We start from the raw sequence: 27,337 nt of genomic DNA, 5'->3' as shown, positions 1-27,337 counted from the left end.
ATGCCCTTAAGATTAACACAGTATACGGCAAGTGATTTATATAAATATAATACATATAGCCATACATCATCCTGAGGTTTTATATGCTGATGATTCGTGAATAAACTCCAATTCTCAAAGAGCTTATTATATGCTCATCAGTCGTCACTCCTCAAGCCTTTTATATGTTAGTAATGCTATGTCCCTGATTATAAACTTATTTTGGTTTTGTATTACATAAGCTGCCATGGTTTCTTGGAAGGTGCTAAGAATGATCTGTTCAGAAGCTTTATTCATCTGCCTCCTTCCCCTTCCAAACTAAAATTCCCAGGAGGAAATGAATGTTAAATTAATTGGGTGGATGTTAAATTAATTAGTGAAAGGAAGGAGGCAAGGGAGAGGACCAGGCTCACTGGAGCCAGAATGCCACTGGAACAGGAGAGTGGCTGAATGTTTGCAGATCTGGATCTCTCACACACGGTTAGATCTGATGGCAAATCAGCTTAGATAGAGGGCAGCTTTCCCCAACCTGGTGTTTGCCAAATGTTGTTGGACTCCAACTCCCATCAGCCCCAGCCAGCATAGCAATGGTCAGGGATGACAAGAACTGTAGTCCAGCAACAACTGGGGAAGAGTAGATAAAAAGAGCATAGAATAGTGGCAGAAACAAGAAGCAGAGCAGCAGTGTGTGTGTGTGGATTGTACATCTGCTGTGGAGGCAGGGCAGGAAGGAGAGTGGCAATCTTTCATGGACATATGTCAAGACACTTTTTTTCTAAAATGCCCACCAGGTTAGCATTGGTAAATGGGGAAAACAGAGTCCAATCAGTTTGTAGTAATACTAAGCTGGCTGTGCAGGAGAATATCCTTGGGGCAAGGGACTGAGCCACACACATGTCATCACACCCTTATGCTGTGCAGACACTCCTGTTTAATCTGTGTCCAGCATGCTCCCATTGAGCCATGAACTCATGGCGTTAGCCCCAATCCACATCTATCCTGTAGTTTCTTGAAAAATGCTGCGGGACCGCCTCACCTGGTATGTGCCACAGAGAAACTTACGGTCTTCAAATAAAAAAATCTTGAAGGTCCCAGCCCTCAGAGAGGTTAGGCTGGCCTCAACTAGAGCCAGGGCTTTTTCGGCTGTGGCTCCAATCTGGTGGAACACTCTGTCACAAGAGACTAGGGCCTTGCGGGACTTGACATCTTTCTGCAGGGCCTGCAAGACAGAGCTGTTCCACCAGGCCTTTGGCCAGGGCACAGCCTGACTCCCTCCTTCGGCAATCTTCGTGGAGCTCTGGCCCAATGGTTGACATTGGTTTGATTTGAGTTAATTTTATACTGAATGATTTTAGAGTGTTGTGTGGTGTTGTACTGTTGTACTGTTTGATTGTTGTTAGCCGCCCTGAGCCCGGCTTCGGCTGGGGAGGGCGGGATATAAATAAATTTTTTATTATTATTATTATTATTATTATTATTATTATTATTATTAGTTTTCCCCTCTACCACAAACCAGCTTTGATCTGATTTGAAAACATAAGCCATATGAAGATATCCACACCCCTTCTCAACCCTCTGGTGTGGACAGACAGGGGGCATCCAACCGCACGGATGTGTAGGCAGACGTGCAAATGAGATCTGAAACATTGGGAGGGGGTGGAAACAACCCTGCCACGTACTAATACTAATATTAATAATTATTATTTGTTTGCTGCCCATCTGACTGGGTTGGGATCATCCTATGATCATCCTTTGATCACTATTGCTCAAGTGGATTAGAATATCTCAGCTTTGCCTTTTTAATTAGCTGGCTATTCTACTTTCCATTTGACAAAAACCTTCTGAAGGGGTGAGAAAAAGCTGCAGATAATGGATTCACTGGAAACACAACAGGCAGCAGCTTTGCTATCCCACAGCGAAGGCCACCTGCTTGGATAGCTTCAAAAGAGGAAGGTGGTTAAGGCTATCAATGGCTACTAGCCATGCTGGCTGTGAACTACCTTCAGTATCTGTGGCATCCTGCCTCCGAATGCCAGAGGGCTGTTGCACTCATGTCCTGCTTGCAGGCTTCCCATAGAGACATCTGGTTGGCCACTGTGAGAACAGGATGTTAAGGCCAGCAGGGCTACTCTTGTTCTTGTTTAGGCCACAGCAATGGTCAATTAAGGTTGCTTCTGGATGAGAAACAGAGCCACCAGCCCAGCTCCTGGCAGAACAAAACATTCCTCCCCAAGACCCTAATACAGAGTTGGAGGCCACCAGCCCTCTTCCAGATCCAGGTTGTTGGAGTCTGGCTTACTTCATACAACAATGAATGGGTAGCCAATGTGATACCTTCCAGATGTGGTTGGACTCCGAACCCCATCATCCCTGACCATCAGCCTTGCTAGCTGGGGGTTCATGTGCAGGGCACATGGATTACAAGAACTTCCTTCCCTGCCCCCCCTCCCCTGGCACCCTAGACGTGAGGAGAAACTTGTTAATAGCAGTAAGACGTGGCATTTACTGGAGAACCAAGGAAGGCAAAACACTCATGTTCCCACTTCTCTGACTGCCAAGCAGATGGAAGAGGCAGGGTGCCTGCCTCCACCTCCACCCACTTTGGGGAAGGTCCGTAACCAAGTGGGTGGAGCATCTGCTCTGCATGCAACAGTTCCAGGTTCCACCCCTGGCATCTCAAGGTGGGCCTGGGGGAGAGACCCCTTTCTGAGATCATGGAGCCACTGCCAGTCAGTGCAGATAATACTGAGCTGGGAGGGTGTGGGGAGAAAGAGGATGGGGGGGGGGAATCCTGTTGCACAAGCAGACCTTGCTCCCAGAGTGCTGCACTGAATTCCACCCATAGCCTATGGCTCAGTGCAAGGCAGCTTCCTATTTTCATCTCTGCACATAAGACATCACTAAAGAGATGTAAATGGGTCTGGAGTATTCCTAGCTTGTTTTCCCTTCCTGCCTGTTGTTCAGGGAAACCATCCTGGAAGCTGTTAGTTATTCTAAGAACAAATATTCCACAGCCAGCTGAAGCTTTCGCTCCTTCTCCCCATTCCTTCTTGAACTGACTCTTGCAGCTGCCCTCTTGCTCGGTCTTCCTGCCTTTTCCATCAATCCTTTTGCCTCTGTTTTTAATTATTCCACTTGCCACTGCTCGTTGCTATGATCAAGTTACTCTTTCCTGAATTTGTCTCCCTCTTTCTATCTTCATTCCCTTGTTCCCACTGGCTTAGCTATCCCCCCCAGCCGGCCAAAAAAAAAAATCTTTTTCTATGCCCCTTCTCCATCCTTTGGAAGTCTTGGGCCCCATAAAGGCAGAATCAAATCCCCAATTCCTTGACTGCACACTTTCTCCCTTGCTGCTTGCCACCATTAGAACATCCTCTCCCCTTTTGGCATGGGTCTGGCTCCTTCCACTGTGCAAAATCCCATTTAAAAAAATAAATGGCTCCTTCCCTTCATCTTCCTCTAAACTTGCCCTTTTCCCAACATCCCCCTCATACAACATGTTTTACTCAGAATGTAAGCCTGAGGGCAGAGCCTGCTGTGTCTTTTTACTTTGTTTCATGTGCGCTGCTTGGTTTATAGAGGTCCCATAGAAAGGACAACAGCAACAACTTCTTGACGGCAATAGACCTTGAATGCCAACTCCTTGATATTGCTTAGCCGCTTCATCCACACAATTGCCCCCACAAGGTGGTTCACTAATTTTGCCATTCTAGACAAGTCAGTGTTCATGAAATGTTGTTTTGCAAGAGGACACAGCAGACATGAGACCCCAGTCTGGATCACACCTCGGTGAGGGATATGTAGGCTTTGGTTCCTTGCCTGCCCCCAAAGCAGGCAATCCAGATCGGCTCCCACTCCTATGATTTACTCTAAACAAACAAACAAACAAACAAACAAAAACAAACAAACAAACAAACAAACAAACTTCCACTCGAATTCTACTTGCATATATTGTGCTGTGTCTACTTGGACCAAGGTTGAAGGACAGAGACTTGCTCCTCATGCATCCGTGGTTCACAGGGTATGGAAATTCATTTGATTGTGCTTAAGAGCCTCTTAAGACCCCCATCTCGATCAACAAATGGACTGGCCCACAGGTGGAGCTCAACCTGTTCTGGATGGGGTTACACTCCACTTCTGCCACTTCAGGCAAGTGGCCTTGGTGGCATGGAGTGCCTTCCATCAGCCTCCTCTGGTGGCCCAGCTATGACCCTATCTGGACAGGGATAACTTCACCTCGGTTGTCTATGCTCTGTAACTTTTAGGTTAGAGTAACTCTATATCTGAGGGACGTGGGTGGTGCTGTGGGTTAAACCACAGAGCCTAGGACTTGCTGATCAGAAGGTTGGCGGTTCGAATCCTCGCCACAGGGTGAGCTCCTGTTGCTCGGTCCCTGCTCCTGCCAACCTAGCAGTTTGAAAGCACATCAAAGTGCAAGTAGATAAATAGGTACCGCTCCGGTGGGAAGGTAAACGGTGTTTCCGTGCGCTGCTCTGGTTAGCCAGAAGCGGCTTAGTCATGCTGGCCACATGACCCGGAAGCTGTCTGCGGACAAACGTCGGCTCCCTCGGCCAATAAAGCGAGATGAGCACCGCAACCCCAGAGTCGGTCACGACTGGACCTAATGGTCAGGGCTCCCTTTACCCTTTACCTAACTCTATATCTGGTGACCCCACAGCAGTAATGGGAAGCCTGTGGGTATTCAGATGCTATTGAACTACAACTCCCATAAGCCGCAGGCAGCATGGCCAACAGTCAAGGAGGAGGGAGTCCAGCAACATTTGGAGGGTCACAGTTTTTCCCCATCCCTACAATAAAGGCTCACCCACTTATCAGGAAGAGCAACTCACTTCCATGCTGCCCATTTCATTGCCACCAGTTCCTCTCTGTCCCCGTTTCCTCTTCCCAGTTCCATGTTGTTGATTTGTCCTTTCCACAGCCTCAAGAGGTACACAGCATGTAAAAGATGTAAAAAGAAACCTCCCCGATATATCATCTCAATTAGCCTTCAGTCAATAGGAAAGCAGCAATAACACAATGGCAACGCATGACACACAATAAGCCCCTTGCCAATATGAAGGTGTTTGCTACATTTTCAGGAGAACCAACCATTTCAGGCAACACAGCACAGCATAGCAGATGACCCAGGAGGGGGATTTGGATTGCCAGGATGATCAGTTTTGGCCCAGGGGCAGCCTGCAAACAAGTTCTATCATTATTTTTCTTATTCATACTTCCATTACGACTGGTCACTTGGGACAAGCTGACAAAACATGTATTTATGCCACAGCGTGGAAACGGTGTGGGGAGCAGCTTTTAGGCTATGAAGACACAAATGTGGGGAAATCCCTTGAAGACAATTTCCAAAATGATGCTCTGAGAGTCGGATTAATGCACTGCAATATCATTCATACATGATTTAGGGTAGAACTAGACCACAGGGCAATTAGCAGAGATGAGGGTTTTTGTAAACTAGGGAAACAGAATGGGGGTAAAGTATTAAATCTTCCTTTCTGCACAGATCTCCCACTGTCCTGTTTTCTTTGGACCATAGTGGCAAACTACATATATGTATACCTGTCTATAACAGCCCATCAGTTTTGCTTTGAACTTAAAAGCAACCTGGGGAGGCAGATGCTTTGAATGGATGCTTTGCCGGCCATTTCCAACTGAAACATATCCCCCACCTCCACCGCTTATTGCATGGCAGGATTCCAGATGTCGGTTTGCAAAGACACAGGAAGATGCCTTGTGCAGAATCAAAACCATTTGCCCGTCTAGCTCAGAAATCTGCATCAGAGTTGGGGGGCCTGTGGCCCTTCAAATACAGTTAGTCCACAACTCTCACCATCCTTGAGCTGGGAGTTCAGCAACAACCAGAGGGCCACAGGTTCCCTGCTTCACACTGGCTGGCAGCAGCTCTTCCAGGTTTCAGACAGGAGCTTACCCTACTTGAAAAGATCAGGAATTCAATCTATGACCTTCTGGGTGCAAAGCAGGTCCTCTGCCATAACCAAGAGCCTGGAGCCTCTTTTGGGAAAAGGACCTTTGGGGAAATAACTGCTCTGGAAAAGTTATCACCCAGCTTGTGCTTCTTAGCTTCAAACTGCCCTCCCCAGAGCTGCTTTTCTCTAACAGAAACAGCTGCTTGCATGTATCTATTCAAGCATTTTTACCTCACCCTTCAGACCAAAAACAAACAAACAATAAATAGCAGCTTATTTAGCATTCATTCATTCATTCATTCATTCATTCATTCATTCATTCAGTTTATACCCCACCCTTCCTGCCAGTTAGGCCCAAGGTTTGCAGATCAATGAGGCCCAAGGTTTGCAAAACACAGGAAAGGTCCTGCCCTGGCTGAGAGGGTTCCTTCACACTTCCGCTTGAACCCTGCCTAGAAAACATGGGTCCAAGTGGTTTTCTGCTTGATCCTCTAAATGTCAAGGGAAGAACCCCTCTTTCGTGAGTGGTTACCCCACCATCCTAGGACCAGCTTTAGATCTGGCATCCCACCCAAAAGAATCTGTTTTGGGGGTGCTGCAGCTCAGTCCCAGTTCCCAGGTTCAAACCTCCAGGAAGGGCTGGGAATATTCCGTTTGGAACCCTGAAGAGTGACCACCAGTCACGGTGGACAATACTGGGCTAGATGGACCAGGCTAGAAGGGTCTGATTCCAGTGATGGAGACGGTGACGCCATGCTTGCAAAAAGTCAGAGCCCAGCACCTCCATTTAAAGGAGCTCAGGCAGGGGGGGCTAGAAAGAGCCTTGGGGAACCACTGCTATAGGCACAATAGACAGCGCTAGGCTAATGGCAATGAATGCGCAGCTGCTATTAAGGCCCACTCATGGAGGAAGCTCCCCAGGGAAGCCTGGAGCGGCACACATGCTGTGCACCTGGGGGTGGGGCAAGCATCCCAGGGGGGCAGGGGCGATGTCACCCCCCTCAGGGATGACCCCTGGGGTAGGCCGCACCCACCGAACCCCTCTTCTTCCACCAGTGCTGGTGGCTCTGGAAAGAGGGAACATGCCTTGAGGCCCCTCCAGAGTGGTGGTCTTTCACAGGTGTATTCAGCAACGTGTCATTGATGTAATCACAGTGCATTAGTGGAAGGTGCATTACTGGATGGTCCATGCACCACTCCGCTTTATTAGATGCTGTGTGATGCCTCCTCAGTGCTACCATGTTATTGCCGTCTGGAGGGGCACTTTTGCACCACAGCACAACCCAAGCACAGTGGAAAAAAAGAAAGAAACCGCAGAAGCATTTGCAGCATGAAACCTTACAGGATTTCAGCAGCAAGCTGAGGGACACACATTTATTGGAAAGGAAGGCTTAGGTCCGTCCCAGTAAACCGTATTGAACACACAATAAACAGGGGGGCTTGGAGCACGGTAAGATAAGGTTACCAGACGTCCCCGTTTCCCAGGGACGGTCCCCGGATTTACAAATCAGTCCCCATACAAAATCCATTGAAGTTGAAAAGTGTCCTCCCCGGATTCATTGACAAAAATCTGGTAACCTTAAGGTAAGAGAAAAGGAAATGGCCAGGCTGTCTCCTTCCCTCAGCAGCCCTGGAAAGGCTGGGGAGCCAGCTTAACACGGGACAAAGCATATTCATGAGACAATGATGCTCACCTCCTTCTGTGGCTTGGGCTTCAGGGGCCGCATGCTGTACTTCCACAGGCTGCTGTTCCCTGTCGTCCTTGGAGGAAGCCTCAGCGCTGCTGCTGCTGGCCTGGGGCTGCATCTCAGCTCCCTCCTTTTGGGAGCAGAGGTCTGGCAGCTGCAATTAAGCATAGGCCGGGAGGGGGGAAACAGTTCAGGTTTTTAGGGGTGGATGTGTGCAAGTTGTTTGTTACAGGGGAGGATCAGCCTAGGTCCTGGGATATAGATCACAAGCTGGAGAGCAGCCACTAATGGGCATATTTTAGATGCAGGCAATTAGCATCGTTTGCAGATCATTTTCATTAGCACAGAGGATGCCAGAGCTACAGTTGGCAGACATATTGCACTCATCACACCATATTCTTATTCAAGTTGTTTGTTGTTTCCCACAAATGAGAAAAATCTGAGAGCCTGGGGAAGGGGAGGGGAGAAAATTACCCAGCTTCAGACATAATGGCAGCTGAAAAACATGACGGTCTCATTTCTTTTCTACTTCTTATTTTGTGGCCAACTCATTTTCAAGCATCTTCAGCTGTGAGGACTAGAATCTTACATTTAAGAGAATCAGAGCAGACAAGGAAGCTGGGATTCTCAAAGCCTTGCAAAAGGAGACGTCCAGTCCATGTTTTATATTATGCAGATGGTCCCAGTTGGGATGAGTGTGGGGAAGGGGAGCTGAGAATGAGGTCTTGCCCCACAGAGATTAAGAATGAACTCTCTTTTCCCACTGAATGAGAGAGGCCTATCAGTAGCTATTAACTTGAAAGTTAAAAGGCACACCCAAGTTTTGAGAAAATATACTTCTGAATACCAAATGTTGACGATAAACAACAAGGGAACGCCATTACCTTCAACTCCTGGTTTTGGGTGTCCTGGACGCATTCATCTGGCCACTTTAGGAAGCACTGTTGAACTGGAACCTAGCTGGCCTGGTCCATCTGGTCTGGCATTCTGACACCCCAAAGGCTGACCAGAAGCCCACAAGCAGGACCTGAGGGCAACAGCACTCTCCTGCCTGTAGTCTCTAGCAACTGGTAGGGGGAGGCAGACGTCCTCTGAAGCCTGGAGGCACAGGAGCCAACTCCTATGGGCAGAGGTCTACCCAATAAAATATTTGAGTGGGCCTCCCCTCAAAGGTGATGGGCGTTACCATTCAAATGGTGTGTGTGTTTGTGTATGTGTGTGTGTGTGTCTTTTGCTCTATTATATGGGGCAGGGCTTACCTGCCCTCCCTTCCCATATTTTATTCAAGTTGGCACTCCTGCCTGGAGGTAATGTATACCATGACCAGCATCCATTGATAGCCTTATCTTACAGGCCAAATGGACTTTTGGCATGACTGGGTAGTTTGTAATCGCAGATCTGAGGCTTCTGTGTTTTATAATGCTCTTTGGAGTGAGAGAAGGAAGTCAGAGCCCTAGAGTAGATTTTTGACTAAGCGACTGGAAGATGGTGTGTAGATTCTGGGAAGTACAAGAGGTTTTTGCAGGTAGATAAGAGGAGAGCAGAAACAAGAGGGTAAAAGGAGAGCAAATAGATTTCGGCCAAAAATATTTTATTATATTTTTGTGAGCAGGATAAAAACTGAATCTATAAGAGGCTTAGAAGAATGGAAAGGTCTTTGCCTGGTGCCAAAAGGACAGCAAAGTAAGCACCAGTGGACCTCTCTAGTGTGTTCATTTCACAACTGAGGTGCCATCATTAAGAAGGCCCTGCCTGGCAACCACGTAACTCGCCTCAAATATGTGTGGAAACCTCAAGTGAAAGCGGTCCAAACATGAGAGGAATGGCTCCAACTTGTTGGACTCCAACTCCCATCGGTTCCAGCCAGTGTGGCCAGTGGTCAGGGATGCTGGGAATTGTAGTCCAAGACAACGGAAAGGCCACATCCCTGAGCTGCAGCTAACATCCATCAACAGTTGCATCACCTATGAATTCATGACAATCTAAGCCAGCAGCCACCACACCTTGTGGCAGAGAGTTCCAATACATTAAATGTGCATGGTGGGCAGGGGGGAGAGGAATAGTTTATTCTGCCTGTCCTGCAGTCTGTTGCTAACCACTTGGCTCTATGGTACCCCTTTCACTGTTGTGGCCCCTTTCTTGGGATTTGACATCTCCTTCCAACACCTCCAGATTAGAATGACCAGATCCGAAGGAAGACAGGACTCATCTATCTTTTAGAGGTGTGGAGAAAAGGTATCCCAGGAGATACAGTTTCCCTCAGCACTGTGGCATAACAAGTTAGTATGCCTGCGCACCTGTTAAAAGTTACAGAAGCTCCTTTGTCTCTTGCCACCCTACTCCATATAGCCCTACCATTAGGCAGAGTGGATGTGAGCACCTCAGGCGGAAGATGCTGGAGAGGCATCAGGGTTCTGGCATGTGAGTAAGCCTACATAAAGCAACCGTGCCCTTAGAGAAGCATGTGCTCCACCCCATGTTCCATGCTGAAGGGTCACTATGCCTTCCAGCAAAACTCAGATGCTAGAAGACACCCACCTGCTTCATCACATCAGGCTTGCAAATAGCCCCTCCCCACAATCTGGTTATCCGCAGTGAGTAAAAGTCCTCCTATAGGTGACTACCTGGAGGAGAAAGTTGACTTCTTTTCTCTTTCTGGCCAGCAAAATGCTACAGATTACATATTCCATGGTGATAAACTCTGGGGATGGGCCAGTGTGTGTTCATCTGCGACAGCAAGCAAGACGTGGCTGTGCAAATAGGCTAGGAAAGATTTCTGTGAGCTAGTAAAGTGCTACCATGCAAGATGCAGTCCACTAAGGGGGGTAGCCTTCAGTAACTCAGTGGACTTCAAGGATGTTCTCCCCCATGTGTTGATACAGAAAGGGCCTTTGGGCAGGTGTCCTCAGCTGTTGGCTTGGCTTACTGGCCAGACATAATCTGCAATTGCTGCTCCTTCCCCTGAACATTGCAGTATGTGGAGAATGTAAGAACAGGAGAGGTCCCTCTCAGTACCTGGAGAAGACCCCTGGACCAGCAGTTTCTTACCTATTCAAACTGCATCGCTAATGAGAAGGCAGAGCTATCACCTTGGCCAACTGGAAAGCACATTTGTCTTTCGGAATTTACTGTACTTTCTTTCTTCCTCTCTCTCCCTGGTCACATCCACGCCATGCACTGAAATCACGATTATATCACTTCAACAGTAATGGGGAGTCCTGAGAACCACAGGGGGCATTGTTTTGTTTCAAAGGGCGTTGACCTCTCACTCTCTAACAAACTACAATCTCCAGGATTCTCCAGGATGGCTAGAGTGGTATAATGGTGCTTCCAAAGTATTACATAGATGTGATCTCTTGCTCGACATCTGCACGCCATGGGCTACTGTCATTAATGTGAATCAGAAAGTGAAAGAGAATCAATTTGAAACTGAGAATACATTTTAGTCAATGAAGAAACAATGTCTCAATGACAGGCATGGGGTTTTCCCCCTTTAAAAAGCCCCATTAATAAAAATGGGTCAAGATGCCCATGAAGTGTGATCTACCAAGAAACTGGAGGATCCCAGTGACACCAAACCCCCACCCCCAACTTCTAAAGGGCTCTCTAGCCAGTATAACGCCCAAACCCCCACTATAGACAGTTCAGAACAGGGGAGGCCGGTCCCTCAGGGCAAAGGGGGCAGTGCCCCAACAACCTCAGTCTGCCCTCCGCTAAGCCGCCACCTGCCTGCCTCCCTCCTTGCAACCAGGAGGGCCCTTTCCTGACATCTTCCTTCTCCTTAGTCTCTGCATTGCCCTTGCAGAACTCCCTTGCAGGGAGGACAAAGGGGTCAAAACAAGAATGGGTTGGCACTGCTTGTCATTGGCTCTGGCCCCACTTAACTGCTGGGCTCCCAACCTTCCAGCCCAACAAGCGCCATCCACCGCTGATTCAGAAAAACCCTACAAACCCCCCACGGTACTGCACAAAACCCACAGAGGCCACAGAACACTGTCTTCTGCTGTGAAAAGCCCTCCCAGTAACTTACCAGCCTCGTCCAATGCAGCCCATTTAGTTCTGCAAAGACTGGAGATTTCCAAAGGGAATATGTATATTTTTAAGCCCAACCTTCCAAGCTTTACTTTTCCACTCGAGCTGTGCTTGCCCCACCCTGCAGCGCTGCTCCACCCCACACCCCACAAGCTGACTTTTCCATCCCAGACTGAGGATATCAGCGCTGGGGGTGGGGGAGGCACAGCTCCAGCCTGGAGCGAAAGATCAGAACAGAAATCCCCAGAGAGCACATTGCCACATCACAGGGGCCAGTAAGAATCATTAAATAACAAGGGAGGGGGAATGGGAAAACTCACCCCAATGCCTAGGGATCTCAGCTTAGTCAGAAGCAAGGAAAACAGAAGGCAGAGAGAGGCTCTCGCTCTCCCTCCTCCTCAGGGCTGGAGGTGTCTGGAGGATTGAGAAAGGGACCTAGGCAGGCAGGATTGGGAAACCTTTGATCTGGGGCCAACTGCAGACTTTCAAAACAAGCAAACAAACAGAAGTGTCTATCTGCACCACAAGGCACCCTGACACGCCTCAGCCAAGGGATCAGTAGAGAATGTTCCTTTGGGGGTGTCTGTGTGCTAGGTGCTGTACAAAAGACCAGATGCAACATATTAGTTTCTGGCCGGCGAGTTTCAGTAAATGTATAGCTACCAAGCCTCTCTTCCACGCTGGGCCTGGTGAGGAGCAAAGGGTTTCTGACAGGACCAGCCTGCTTTGCTGGGGGGCTGTTTCCATCCCTGCCACCCCCCACCTTTCCTCAAATGCACAGTCAAAGCATGGCAGCAGAACCGCCTCTCAAGCACGGCACTCCTTCCTGGGCAGACCTCAACCAACAACAGATCTGACCCACAAACAACCCTCGAGGTGCATCCATCTCCTGCCTCTCCCGCCTCTCCCAAACATCCTCCGCTCTGCAGTCAGGTCTGCCCCTTTCCTTGCCTCGCTGCCTTGGCCAAGTCTTCTTTCCCCCTTACCCACTGTTGGCTGGGTAGCGCCAGCGATGTCAGGATATCCCCCATTGCCCCCAGCATCTGGTCCGTGCGCCCCCCTGCCCGTGGTGGGGTTTTCATGATGCAGCGGGTCCCGCTCACCTTCTCCCACCGCCCTTGGCTTCAGAGCCAGAGGCATGGGAGGGAGACGGAGACTGGGAGGAGACTGGGCACCCTGCCTGTGTGCTGGTGCTGGGACAGCCAAGTAAAGCCCAGTTCCCAGCCAGCCCGCTTCCAGCTACCATAACTTCCCTGCTACAATCTGCTGCTGTCCAGCCGCACCCCTCCCTGCCTGGACTCTAAGCCCTTTATCTCTTTAACATCATCCTTATTTACACTGGGAAGATCCAGCCTCCTAGATAGCAATGGATGAGGGACAGGGAGGGGCAGAGAGGACACTATGGACAAAGCCTGAGTGCACAGCCATGGCTGGAGGCTCAGTCTATATATGGGAAAAAACCAGCAGAAGGGGCAAACCAGCTAGCCCTAGGAAACTGCAGGACTCTCACACAGGGACTGGCTTAAATAAAACAGAGAGGGAGCTTAGTTAACTATAAACCCTGAAATTTTGGATCCCCTCCAAACCTTTTCTGGGTCTGGTAATCGTTTTGTGCAAAACACTGGCACAGGTTTGAAGTGAATCAGAGAATTATGGCTTTCTGGGTGCAAAACCCTGGTTTGAAGTATCAATTACTCAGTTTGGGAACCCCAGAAAACATAGGGCTCACCCTACAAAACCCTACAAAGGGTTTGGAAGGGATCCCAAATTTGGGGGTTTGTATTTAATGAAGCTTATTGGGGGTCGTAGCAGAGGTGGGAGGAAAAAGAAGGTGGTAAAACCAGGCATTTAATGATTCAGCCCAGGTTGCACTGAGACCCATGCACTCAGCATTGTCTTGCTGCTTCTCAGTCCTGTCGTTGGACACAAGGGGCATGTGTCCAGGAGAACAGGTGGCCATGTAGCTAGTTGCCACATGCAGCTGAGCAATCATTCTTTTACAACAAGCCTGGAGAACTTGAGGCCCTCCAGAAGATGCTGGACTACAGCTCCATCATGCCTGATCACTGGCTGAGGCTGTTAGGAGTAGGGGCCTCACAATGTCTGCTGGGCCACAGGTTCCTCTCCCCTGTTGTATAGCCCAGAAAGGAAAGCGAGCCATTGTAGTCCGCCATTACTTCCTCCACCAAAAAGCACTGCAGTTGGGCCCCAGACAGCCATTTAAACCCCCTCTGCCAGAATGAATGGAAGAGCAATTTCGAAGCAGGATCCACTACCCACAAACCAAACTGGATTTCAGGAGTCTAGACCAAGAGCCTCCTCTTCCCTTTCTTCTAGAACAGGCCAGTCCGACAGCTTCAGGGTGGCCACCGCACAGAACAAGAAGGGATTGGCAAAGAACATGTGGGTGCACTATTGAGCAGCCTGAGATGTGCTTCAGGGGGTGGGAAGCATCTGTTTTCTCCACCCGCATCCAGAATACCACCTTATGCTATATATTACATCACCTCTTGGATGCATGACCCCCAAAAGGGCCAGCTATGGGCTGGGGGCATTTATTGCATCATCAGAATAGCAACAGCCAAGATTAGGTCACTTTGTTCCCTGTTGCTCTTTTTAATCTATGTGCATGTTTACTCAGGAGTAAATCCAACAGGGGCTAGTGGGGCTTGGTCCAAGTAAGTATGCATAGAACTTCAGCTCAATGTTACATTCAGAGAGAAGGAAGATTTAGGCTGTGTACACACCATACATTTAAAACACGTCCCACTGCCCACAAAGAATTCTGGGAGCTGCAGTTTACCCCTTCACAGAGCTACAATTCCCAGCACCCTACACAAACTACAGTTCCCAGCATTGTTTCTGGGGCACGTGCTTTAAATGTATGACCTATATGCCACATCCCCACCCCACCCTGTTCCCTAGCATTATCATATGGGGGGCACTATGCCTTCTTTGCTGATGTCCTTTAAAGGGTTTTAATAATGGCAATGATTGCCTCTTGTGGTCTTTTCTCATTTTGGGAGTTTGCCCTACCTCCCCACCTCCCCAGGGCGCCCTCACCGCTGTGCAAAGTCACCCAAAGTTCTCTTTTCTATACTCTCTAAGGCGCAGCTTCTGCAACTGCCCTGCCTCTTTGCATCTGCAATGCAATTACGGTACTGCTTCCTTCCTCTGTTGCCCACTATAGCCCTGCAAATACGGTAATGGGGCTCCCCCGCCATTCCCCCCTCCCTTGCGGGATGTTCATTTCCTGTAGTTTTTCATTCCCACTTTCCAGAGAGACAAAACACATTTCTGGAGCCAAAATGCAGAGCATGAGCCATGAGTGAGAGGGGGGAGCCTGGAGGGATGGGAGCAGCAGTACCCTCTCCCACCCCCTTGCCACGCAGCCACTAAGTCCTGACCCCACCCCGGCATAGCTCGGGTCCTGCCTTAAGGCTCCCGTTCCAGTTCTGAACCCCCAAGCCTGCCTCTTGTGCTAAATACACAAAGACTGCCCACCTCCCCTTGGAATTAGCACTAAAGAGCCCCCATCCCCCCCTTCAGTAACCAGCTCTTCTCCCTGTAACAACAGCACATGCTGACAACAACAGTCACTTCCCAGGATTAGAAGTCCAGCAGGGCTGATGCCCACAACCATCAGGCTTGCCTTTGCAGCCACCAGCATGTGGAGGGGTTATTAATTTGATTGATTGATTATTATTATTATTATTATTATTATTATTATTATTATTTCTATACCACCCTTCCTTTGAAGATTAGAGGGTGGTTTACAATTTGATATACACCATAATAACACAAAAACAGCACCCCTCCACCACATATTCTTATTTACGTCCTGCCCTCACCCTAAGGTCAGGCTGGTAAACCTGCAGCCCTCCAGAAGTTGCTAGACTACAATTCCCATCATCCCTGACCATTGCCAGGGCATCTGGGAGTTGCAGTCCTACAAGGTTTAGAAGGCCACACACCACTATTCCCCACCTTTTCTGATCCAGTACAGGGTTCTACCCCAGCTTTCTCCAGCCAGGTGCCCTTGAGATGTTGTGGACGTGCTTGTGACTAGACGACATACAGGATCTCAGTTATGGTAAGCGTGCTGCAGTAGGAGACATTTTACAACAGCATCCTTTGCAAGGCTCCTGCTTCCTAAGTAAGGGATCCTTTAAAATTCTCCAGAGCTGCAAGGCAGCACCAGCTTCAGCTCAGCAGTGGCCATGTTCCAACTGTGGGGAAATTACAAATGCAGATAGCTTGCCCTGCAGAAGGAACAGCTATCTATACAGTGTCAGATTTCAGTCAGAGGATTGGTGAGACCAGATTGCTGCCTCTATGCAAGAGCCTGATTGAGCTGCAGGAAAAGGGTATGGGATGTGCATCACACGCACAGCTCCCTGGTGTCTTTTCACCCCAATGCATATCCTGCTTCTCCACAGGTAATTCCCCCATCTCATTTTCCTTCTAAGCAGGGTGTACCACCACCCAGCAACTTCATTCTGAATATGCCACCCTAAAGAGCTGAGATTGAGAGCACCTTCTAAGACAGGAGTGGGCTGCATTCAGCCTTACAGGATCGCTCTAACAGCTAAGGCATAGGTAACCTGAATTAAAGTGATCTATCAATACATTAAATATATTGAAATACCAGGTCCAGGTCTACATAGTTGAGCAAAGTTGAGTAGCCATTGATATCCTTCTCCTTCTTAATTATGTCTAAGCCTCTTTCAGAGCCATCCAAATTGGTCCTTTCTGTTCTGGGATGACTACAATATAAATCTACTCTCCTGTGCAAGGAGACCTCCTAAGACCACTTAACTGAAACTCCGGATTATAAGAAATGTCTTGAGGCAAGAACATTTATTTCACCCTCCTCCAGGTGTGAAAACTGCGGATAATATCTCAAAAGGGAGATGGAGTTCACATATATGTTGGAATATCACATTTCCACAAGGAAGCTCTCTTCTGTCTGGGGGACCCAAAGGAGGGGAGTATTATGGCCACGCTCAGCGCCCTCTAATATTCCACCACATGACATTCGAGGGAGGGGGGAAAGCTTCTGCCTCTAAGGTACTTCATTTCTTTTTTCCTACCGACTGAAAGGCCCTTACTTTCAAGTAAGCCGGGAGCTGCCTTACTCGGAATGCAGTCTGCACGTGCTCTGGAGCGCCCTCGCTTCTTGATTACCTGTCTACCTGGAGCTGAGCTGGAAAGGTTCAAAAGGCCTCCCCCGCCAACTCCAACTGAACTCTGGCCCGCTCAAACAGGAGCCGAGAGCCTTCGAGGAGGATGCCCGGAGAAGTTTCTTTGGCTTGGCGCTCTCGGCGGGCTCCTTGCGCCGCGCGTCCTTGCGCCCCTCGGCGGCCTGCGCGGGCAGGAGGCGCTGCCCGCCGCTTGGCTCCCTGCGCGCCCCGCCCGCGTCCCGGTCCCCCCCCCCCCGGCGCCGCGGCCAGCCAGCTCCGCCGCCCGTCGGTGCGCGTCTCCAGGCGGGACGGAGCTGACGGGCCTCTCAAGTTCCGCCCCCAAACGGGGCGGTGAAACCCCGGGGCGGCTCAGGCTTTTGGAGCCGAGGCGATGAGAAAACTTGCCGCAACAGTACCAGTGGAACATATACAGGTCGCACACATCCATAACATGAGCCAGCGTCCCGGGTCGCCAGGTTTGTTGTGGTTATTATGATGATTTTATTTATCTATATCCCGCCTTTTTCCCTGACAGAGACTCAAAGGAGCTTACGGACAACAATTAAGAACAGCTAAAAACATAAGGGGGAAACGACAATTCAAAAACAGTTAAGACATTGATAGAATTAAATCTATGTAAATGTGTATGATCTATTAAAGCTAAACCAATAATTACCACAAGCACCAGCCCTTTCATTAAAAGCAGTTGGTCCCCCCAAGCCTGTTGGAACAAGAAAGTCTTCAAGGGCCAGTGGAAGGACAGGAGGGAGCCAGTCCAGCTTCTCCAGGGAGGGAGTTCCAACATCTGGGAGCAGCCACCGAGAAGGCCCTGTCCTGTTCTCCTACCAAGGGTGCCAGTGAGGGTGGTGGGACGGAGAGAAGGGCCTCCTGAGAAGGTCTCAAAACCTGGGCAGGTTCATATGAGGGATATGATAGCTTGGACCTAAGGACTTTATAAAACCTAACCAGCACTTTGGATTGCGCCAGGAAACACACTGGTAGCAGTTGAGCTGTTGCAACAAGTCGTAGGCTCCCTTAACGTTCAAACTTTGACACATCATGTCAGCTTTACAACAACCCAGTCAGGTTGGAGCAGATGAGCCTGGGAAGGTGGTTTGCTTAATGCCAGCAAGTGAGTTTATGTCCAAGGGAGAATTCAAACCAGGGACTTTCTGATTCATTGCTCATAGCCTTTTAGCCACAAAGTTACTTCAGCTCCTGTGCTCTCCAACTGTGTGCTGTGACACATTAGTGTGTCAGCTGCAGTGTGCAGGTGCGTCGCGCAAACAATCCCTGCGCTGCTCCTGGGGCTAGAAAGGGGTTAGTTTAACCTCCCGTTAGCTAGTAAAACTGAATTACTGTGTTGCAAAATGATGCATGTCTAAAAGGTGTTTAACCAACATGAAAAGTTTGGAAAGCTCTGCTCTAGAAGGAGAAAGCATGATCTGGTAGACATCATCTTAAGGCCAAGCCATGGCGTGGCATGAAGGTCTGGGCTCCTGGAGAGACAATTGTAGTTGATGTGCTCCTGCTAAGCTGTGTTTTGGCTTAGTGGGTCATTTAACCCCAGGCTCATTGGTTTACTTCTCTCCATACAAAATCCACATTAGTGTGATACCTTTATTAGGCCAGCCAAAACACTGTCAAACAGTGTGCAAGCTTTCGAGGTCTCCAACACTCTGGTATCAGGGAAAAGAGGCTGTTGTCCAAGCCACAGATGGAGTCTGTATTAAGTCACAGTCTTAAGATACCTTATTCAGTCCCCACAGAATGGGGAGGGGAAGAACCCTAATCAGTGTGCTCCATATTTCAGCCCAACAGCTCCAAAATGTTTCTTATTTTAGACTTTTCCCTCTGGCAGGCCTAATGCTAGTGGGATGCATTTCCTTGGCAAGATTTGCCCAGCAGCCATTAGGGAATTGAATGGGCTGTAGGCCACACGAGACATGATGTTTGTTATGTAGTTAGCTCTGGCGTGAAATGTTTTTTTAAAAAATGGGTGGGAGGAATCCTGACTTTTGCAGTGGGAAGAAAACTTCCATTAAGACAATAAGAGGAGCTGTGGTAGACCAGGCCAATGCCCTGTCTAGTCCAGCATTCTGTCCTCACAGTGACCAACTCTGCACGCCTGCACAAAGCCTGCAAAGCAGAACCTGAGCACAGCAGCACACTCTCCTCCTGAGGTTTCCAGCAACATTCAGAAACTTTGTTGCCTCTGGCGCTGCTGCCATATTCTAAATAGATAAATATCAGAGTGGTTTACAGCATTAGAAAAACATAATATGATAAAAAAGTGACAAAAAAATAGAACAAAAATCCATGTTTTAAAGCAGCACAGAATAATTAGGTAAGACAGCCTCTTAAACCGTCAATATAAAAACAACTGATATATGGGGACCTTAATAACAACTAGCAGATCCAAAATGCAGAAGGGCAGCAGACAAGCAGCCATACCTATTAAATATACAAGCATATATTTATAAATAGCAGCAGCACTCACATTTCGGCTGCTACCTCCCCAACTCAAGCTCACACTAAATAGTGGGGCAAAATTTGTGCATGCACTCCTGGAGCTCTCTGCTCTCACAAGGGAATGCCCACAATTACCCTTCTCATTCACAATACCCATAAACAAGCCATGAAGCTTGTGGGTAGGGGGGTACGGTCGAAGTGAATGGAATAGAAAATAATAGATATGAAAAGAGAAAGTGTGAAGTATTGGGGGGGGGGGAATAAAGGAGGAGTCTTGTGGAATATTTACGTCAATATGATGAGTGCAATGGTTTTATAAGCAGGTAGTTTCCAAGAATATGGTTGTAGCCAATACACTCTACTGAATGTCAAAAAAGGTCAAATGTCAAAAAGGGTCAAATGTCAAATGCAGCTGCATTTGACTGTGCTGCTAGAAGAGTACTTTTAAAATATTGCAGAATATTGAACATATTCCCTGTTGTTGCCAAATCTGCCAAGTTTTTTGCTCCTGTAACACAGAATCCTATAGATTACAATCTCCCATCCTCCTTTATATATATGCACACATATATTCCAAACTGATGGTTGGGGTGTGGTTTGGATTAGGGGAATCAACCAGGTTAGTTTTCTCTTTTTTGTTTTTGTTTTTTTCTGTGTATGTGGTTTTTACATTTTTTAGAATTTAATTTTTTTTTTTAAGCAACCAAATACAATATTGTTTCTAATCCCAGATAATAACCCCTTCCTTTTGTTTATTACTGTGTAGATGGTTTCTGTTTCCATGTTCTTGAGCAGGAAAGCAAATTTAGGTTTGATTAGAATGGAAGGTTTATTTCAATTTTCACAATAAAAATCCAAAACCATTGGATCCTGCCCACTTGCTTCAAATTGTAGTTTTTCAGCTCTCTCTGCTGCAAACCCCACACCTTCAGCGTGGGTTCAGGGTCCTGGGTTTCAGCCACACATTGGGCAGAAGATTCCTGCATTGCAGGGGGTTGGACTAGATGACCCTTGTGGTCCCTCCCAACTCTACAATTTTATGATTCTAACAGACATCTCAGTGTATTGCTTTGCTTCAGATGGGACCCACATTTGTCCCATCAAAGTAGGGGGAAAGTCTCCTCATTTGGAACTTCTCAGGCTGCTGCTATCTCTCACCTCTCCTCTCTTTAGATTTGAAGAGAGCTTTGTGCCTCTCACCTCCAGCTTGGTGATAATGGATTCTCTGGGTGGGGAGACCCACTTTCACTTTGCACATCTGAATGCTCCCAGGCAGGTCACCTGGTAGCATGAAAGAAACCAGGGCAGGAATGTATGGCAGTCCAGCTTGTGTCTAACTTTGTTCTGTCCATTTCTCTGTCTGTCTCCTGCTTTCTCCTTGGTTCATTCAGCTCTTGACTGACCATCTGGGAAGTGAGACTATCCAGGCAAGCAGCTGTGAGGTGCAGCAAGCCAGGCAGTAGCAGGAGCAGGTGCTTCCCCAGACAGCTGGCTGGATGCTCTTCAAAAAGGCACAGCCCTGTCCCTGGCTTTCCGGAGAAAAGTGTGAGGGATGAGAGACCAAATCCAGATTTCTTAAGAGGCTACGGACTATACAAAGTGTTCCCTGGAAGAAAGGGGGGGGGTGTTTCAGGACATGTCTGCTAAGTCTCCAGTGCCTGCAAGTTCTCTGTTGATGTCCCTGGATCTCAGCTCACCAGCACACCAAAGGAGGCAGGAATAGCTGCTCTGTGCCTGATCATGTATAGAAAGAAAGGGACATGGGGAAGGTGAAGACACCCACCCCAAGTCTCCCTTTCGGGTGTGGGAAGGCTGAGTTCAAATCACTGTTGGGCCAGGAGGTTCACTGTGTGGCCTTGAGCAAGAGACACCCCCCTCTCAGGCTAGTCTACCCTGTGTAGTTATTTTCAGTATAAAGTGAGGTAACACCCATTCAGATTGCCTTGGCACACATGACATAGCTGTGACTGCTGCCACCAGTGAGGAAGCCAAGCCCATCTTAAAAGTTACAGCAGCCATGCTTTTTGTTTTTGTGAAGCTCTCCATTCAGGGGTTTCCCTATACTCTTCTTTGGGCATAAACATTTTTTCTGTGGCACCTGCAACATCAGAGCATCATGGATCCATGACCTAGAAGGAGACCCACTGACATGGCGCTCGCAGGCCATCTAATTTTTATCGAAGGGAGATAATATGGGGGAAGGTCTTTGGGGAAAGGTCATGTTCTTTAGATCTGCTTTGAATGTACACAGCCTGAGTGTGCACACATCAAATGAAGCTCCGCAACACACTAGAATTACCTTCCAGATTTAACCAAAAAACCCCAACATAGAATTGGTTTACAGTTCTGGTAACAACTCAACAAACAACTCGCCCTTGGTGTGCATCTTGTCCAGAGCACAGCTGGGGATGTGCCATGCAGGACATTACAGTGGTGACCTCTGTTTGTTCCCAGCACTTAATGTTCAGTGTTATAACTGCTTCTGAATGTTTCACTGAAATCAAGGATCTTGTCAAGTCCAGCACTCTGGCCTTAGCCGCACTTCCCAAGAGTAGACAGCAGAGTCTTTCACTGATCCCTCTGTATTTGCCCAGCACAGTTCCAATTATAGAGAATTTCTGTGGGCAGGGCCAGGTTAATTATGGTTTAAGGGCAAATACTCTGAAGTTATCTGGAGATTCCCACTGTGAGAACTACGCCTGTCTTTTTGCCTGCCCCAGGGATTGCTCCAAGGCTGTCTGTTGCTCAGAAACACATCTGCTGTCCTGCCATCATAACACAGGAGGGTAGCAACCGGATTATAAAGCCCTGGAGGACAATGGCATCTTTTCCAGTATGATGAGATTCCCGCTTCCTCTGCTGTAGGTCTTTAGCAATGGAGCAGAGTGGACGGGGGAATCGGCATTAGTACATGCCTACATAGTGAGGAAGCAACATATATTATTAACTGCTTTCCCATGTCCCTTGCCTAACTCTGTCCCTGGAAGGATCTTGACCTGAACACATAGCTGAGGAGGACTGTTGCAGACTTCTGGAGCCAACCTGGGTTGTGCTCCAGAAGAGAAATTGCCAAATATGGGGAAAGCGCAGGGATCAACGCCCCCCTCCAAAGGAGAGGGACTCGGCTGAGACCAAACCCGCTGCAGTCTGGGTGGGGTGGGGTGGAGACTGGAGGGAACTGGAGGATCCTCTTTTCTGAGAAGCCCCCGTGAGCCTCCCCCCCCAAAGGCAGCGACAAAGCAGGCTGGGTGCCCATTTGTGTGCGCACCCTGTAACTGCCTTTCGAAAGTGCCACTCCGGATCAGCACTGCCCACGAGCCCCTGGCGCAAAGGGAGCGGGGATAAAAATAGATGCATCTGAAGGTTAAAAATAGCTGGCCTAACTAGGCACACAATTTGCAAGGCAATGGCAAGGCACTACTGTAGAGGTGGCAGCGTGGGGGAGAGGTCTGGGAGCAGTGGGGGGCATAAAGCGCTTGCACAGATCAAGGCCTGCAGGCATCAGGATTCAGGGCTGGGGCAAGGAAGATGACTGAAGAGTTCCTGCCTTTGGCGACAGCTGCTGCCCTTGGGAGTACAAAAGCCAGGCTCCCACAGTTTTGGGAGCGAAGCCTCACATGCAAAGAGAGGATTTGCTCTAATGTTTACCATGTGTTTCTGTTTCTCAGTCCTTGGGACGTGCTGTGACACACACACCCTTTCATGTTGCTGCATCCAGTGGCATAGCATGGAGTGCCAGCACCCAGGGCCACACAGAGGGGGTGGGTGGGAGGCAGGGAATGAGACAGAGTAGGCAACTGCCTTACAGCGACTGAGTCACCCAGAAGATCGCAGCCGCAGAGATAAGAAAAGAAGAGTCATTCCATTGTCTGGAGAGGTCACTTCCTGGTTTGCATGGAGAAGCCATTTTAAACGGAGACCAGCAACAGAAGCGCACAGCGGTAGAGGCAATACTGGGTGTTGAAATTTTGCACCATCTAACAATTTTGCACCCAGGGCAAACGCCCCGGTGGCCCCCCATGCTACGCCACTGTCTGCATCCACACTTAGCCAGAGGGTAGCTGGGTGGCAGCCAGTACCCCTCTTTTGCCACTGGGCCCCTGTCTCCCTGCAAGTCATGCACCTTGGCTGGGGATTGCTTGACTTCATAGTGCCACCTGCCGATAGAAAAGTAACACAGCACATCAATGGGGAATGCTTAATTTACCGTACTTTGCTTCTGGTTGGCCTCAGAGGAGCAAAATGCAAAGCTGGAAATGTTAGCTGCAGAGGCTAAATGAGGGGCCACTCCAGATGGCCAGGGGTTGGGGGAGGATTAGGAGTTTTTCTTGGCAGGTGTATGTAACTGACAAAATAATAACGCATTAGTGCTAAATTTATACTGGACTGTACACACACCATTCATTTTTATTTGTTATGCAATGCATTCCCAATCTTATTGCAATATTGCTGTCTGGAGGGACACTCCTTCAAGACAGTGCAGCAAAAACAGCACAAAAAAAATGAACTGGGGCATTTGTGGTTTAAAAACTTGCAGGATTGGAAATTAAGCAGTTTGTCTGTGATGGCTAGGGCTGGTTCAAGTTGTAGTCCAACCACATCTGGAGCACACCCAGTTGGTGAAGGCTGGTATAAAGCAACATCTTACCAGGTCCTGCTTTATCCCATATTCTTTTAAACGTGTTATTGCTTTATATAAGTATTTATTGTCATGTGAATTGCTTTGAGAAGCAATTCATCAATTAATATTAATGGCAAGGGAATCCAGCATATGTCAGATTTTCTAAAACGGTCACATTTGCCCTATTTATTTTGGGGAAGACCAAAGCCTCTACATCAAATCCCAGAAGTAGCAACATAGGCCACATTGACAGCATATCACTATGATACCACTTTAAACAGGCATGGCTTCCACCAGAGAATTCTGGAAGCTGTCATTTGTTAATAGGAGACTTTGATTCCCCTCAGAGCTACAATTCCCAAGGTGAATTACCAATCAATTCCATGACACAGGGAACTCTGGGAACTGTAGCTCCTGGCAATTCTCAACACCCCTAACAAACTACAGCTCCCAGAATCCTTTGGGGAAGCCATGGCTGTTTAAAGTGGCATCATAGTGTTTTAAATGTATGGTGTGAATGAGGCCATAGTGTCCGCAACTCAGGAGTCCCTGGAAGCGTCTGAATATCACTGCATTCTCCCAGTAAGAATGTGAATCCCAGTCCAATGTAGTCACATGGAATGGGCCCCACTGAGTTCAATGTGGCTTATGCTCAAGTAGGCACAGAATTGCAAACTAAGTTTAATTTAATACTGAAGTGGCAGAGAGCATGTGGAAATTGATCATTGGCAACAGCACTTCTCAGGGTACTTTCGGCAGAGGCTCAGGCAGGGTAAACTATGCAACAATTCCAAGAAATGAGAAAGGAAAGGAAATATTTCGTCATGCAAGATATAATTCACTTAGTGGATTTATTGCCTCAATATGTGGTGATGACCACACATTCAGGGACATTTGGTTTAGCTGGGTTATAAAACACAGTTGCCAAAATGGTGCCTCCATGATCAGAAATAGACTAGACATTCAGCTACCAGATAACATGGACAAATGCTGGGACGAACTCTGTCTTGCTCTGCTTAGGAGGTTCCCTGGGAAATCTGGCTGGGCGTTCCTGGAAGCAGTTCAGTAGACAGAACTGGTCTGAAACCTCCTGAGGCAAATTTTGAATTCTTAATTCCCCCCCCATATGCGTGAACATCTCTCTCATTTCAAACACATCAAGCTCACTAGCTGCATGAGGGTGGGAAGGAGCCGATCCAGGGGGATGTGAGGGGAATGGCAGCAGCTCTTGAGCGGGGCCACTAGTTTAAAAGAAATAATAAATCCTTTTCAGTTGAAGCTCCAAGGCTGCTGGTTGAGATTAAAAATGGTCGCTGCAGCAGTGGCTTCCTTCGCTGAGGGGTTTGAGCTAGACAGAGCTCAAGGTCCTGTTTTATCCTGTTAACTATACACTTATGTTTTAAAACTTAGTCCTGAGCAGGACTCAGTAGCTGAGGGAGGCAAAAGGAAGAGCAGAGCAAAAGACGCAGGGAGTATCAGGCTGAGAAAGTGACCAGATGGGATTAATAAGGATCTCGAGAATCACTGAAATCTTTTTCTCATGAAGGAGATACCAAAATCCCTTGCAACTTTACTACTAGCAAGCTGCTGAATTCTGTGGTTTGAATTAGATCAACTCCCTATTCCTATTTTTAACTTAACTTCCACCTCCTGTTTAAGGTTTCTGCATAGTTTTATTGACCCCAGATGTCAACAGCCCTGAATACCTCCATTTGAAGCGAGTTCAGGCACTTTGTGAAATGTGCTAGTTTGTGTACCCCCACCCCTGCCAAACTAAAGGCCCATTTGGCCAAGATAGGCTTTCCACTCCTGATACAGCGTGACAGGCCAAGGCTGCAATCCTGTGCACACTTACCTGGGAGTAAGCTAGGGAGATCATGGCACAGCTACCCTGAGCTGTGTGGAATTGGACAGGTCACCCTGGCACCTGAGGAACATGCAAGGTAAAAGGTAAAGGACCCCTGGATGATTAAGTCCAGTCAAAGGCGACTATGGGGTGCAGTGTTCATCTCGCTTTTCAGGCTGAGGGAGCCGACATTTGTCCACAGACAGCTTTCCAGGTCATGTGGCCAGCATGACTAAACTGCTTCTGGTGCAATGGAACACGGTGACAGAAGCCAGAGCGCACAGGAATGCCATTTAGCTTCCCGCCACAGTGGTACCTATCTAATTGCACCAGTGTGCTTTTGAAGGTTGGCAGAAGCTGGGACTGAGCAAAGGGAGCTCACCCCATGGAGCAGATTCCAACCTTCCGATCAGCAAGCCCAAGAGGCTCAGTGGTTTAGAAACAGTGGTTAATTAACAGAAACTTAACACAACAAAGCTTTGTAGGCCACATAGGAATTTCACATGCCATCTGAGTGCACATTCAGCAACAAGCCAGTAAGGGGCGGGGAGTGCAGACAATATGCTGAAACTTTTCCCAGGAGTTAGAGTTTTTAGTTACTGTTTTTTAAGGCAAGAAGCAGATACTTGCAGGGATCCAAATTGTGCCAAATATATTCCATGTGCAATAAAAGAAACAACATTGTGCCTCATATCCAAACAGCTAGGTCTTTTAAGTCTTGCTTTGCTGTTTTTTAAAATGCCCTACAACCAGCTTTACAACTCTAGAATATGGAGGATTTTTGAAGGTTCTCATCTGGCAATAAGCTATTCACACAAAGCCTCCCCTCATCCACCAACAATTCTTTTATTAAAAATTGCTTCCATTTTTTTCTTGCTGCTCCCTCCCTTGCATTAGACATGTAGTTTGATCTGGTGTCATGTTTAATTCTTTTCAATGAGGCTTTAAGTCAGGGGTGGGCAACCTATGGCCCTCCAGATGGACTCCAGCTGCCATCAGCCCAACCAGCATGTCGAATGGTTAGAGATGATGGGTGTCAAGAGCCCAGCAACTTCTGGAGGTGTGATGTCTCTGTTTTAAGCATTCATAGGAATGCTATGTTGTGAAGAAGAAGAGGAGGAGGAGTTTGAATTTGATATCCCGCTTTATCACTACCTGAAGGAATCTCAAAGCAGCTAACATTCTCTTTTCCCTTCCTCCCCCACAACAAACACTCTGTGAGGTGAGTGGGGCTGAGAGACTTCAAAGAAGTGTGACTGGCCCAAGGTCACCCAGCAGCTGCATGGGGAGGAGCAGGGATGCAAACCCGGTTCCCCAAATTACGAGTCTACCACTCTTAACCACTACACCACACTGTTAAGATACTTCCTCCCCCCCCGCCCCCAGCAAGAGCTGATAACATGTAAGGTGCTGCGATACTGAAGGAAAAAGAAAATTTTAGGTGAGAAATACCTGATTTTGAAATGTTTTTTTAAAAAATATTGAAAAATTAAATTTCCTTGCAACATCCCTCCCTTCATCAATTCTGTGGTTGAGATCTTCTCTTATTTTGGAAACAAATCTAAAAGCTG

General features: G+C 48.0%; 1 protein-coding gene across 10 annotated transcripts in view; it reads right to left on the bottom strand.

Annotated features, from left to right (window-relative positions):
- ARHGEF25 (Rho guanine nucleotide exchange factor 25) overlaps nt 1-12,812 on the bottom strand; it is a 73,131-nt gene extending 60,319 nt beyond the window's left edge. For 2 of the 10 annotated variants that reach the window (XM_083729395.1, XM_083729388.1), the window contains exons 1-2: nt 11,643-11,813; nt 7,619-7,766 (exon numbers count right to left, since the gene is read on the bottom strand). In XM_083729395.1, the coding sequence (XP_083585521.1) occupies nt 7,619-7,730 (112 nt within the window). In that variant the 5' untranslated portion in view covers nt 7,731-7,766; nt 11,643-11,813. Of the gene's footprint in view, nt 1-7,618; nt 7,767-8,496; nt 9,208-11,642; nt 11,814-11,964 lie in introns of those variants that run through there. The other 8 variants (XM_083729397.1, XM_083729392.1, XM_083729387.1 and 5 more) reach the window with 8 other exon arrangements.
- Between the last annotated feature and the right edge of the window lie 14,525 nt (nt 12,813-27,337).

The sequence above is a fragment of the Podarcis gaigeae genome, assembly GCF_964106915.1.
Source record: "Podarcis gaigeae genome assembly, chromosome: 2".
In the NCBI taxonomy this organism is placed as follows: Eukaryota; Metazoa; Chordata; class Lepidosauria; order Squamata; family Lacertidae; genus Podarcis; species Podarcis gaigeae.
Note: the sequence above shows the minus strand (reverse complement) of the source record. Positions and strands in the feature narration are given on the sequence as shown.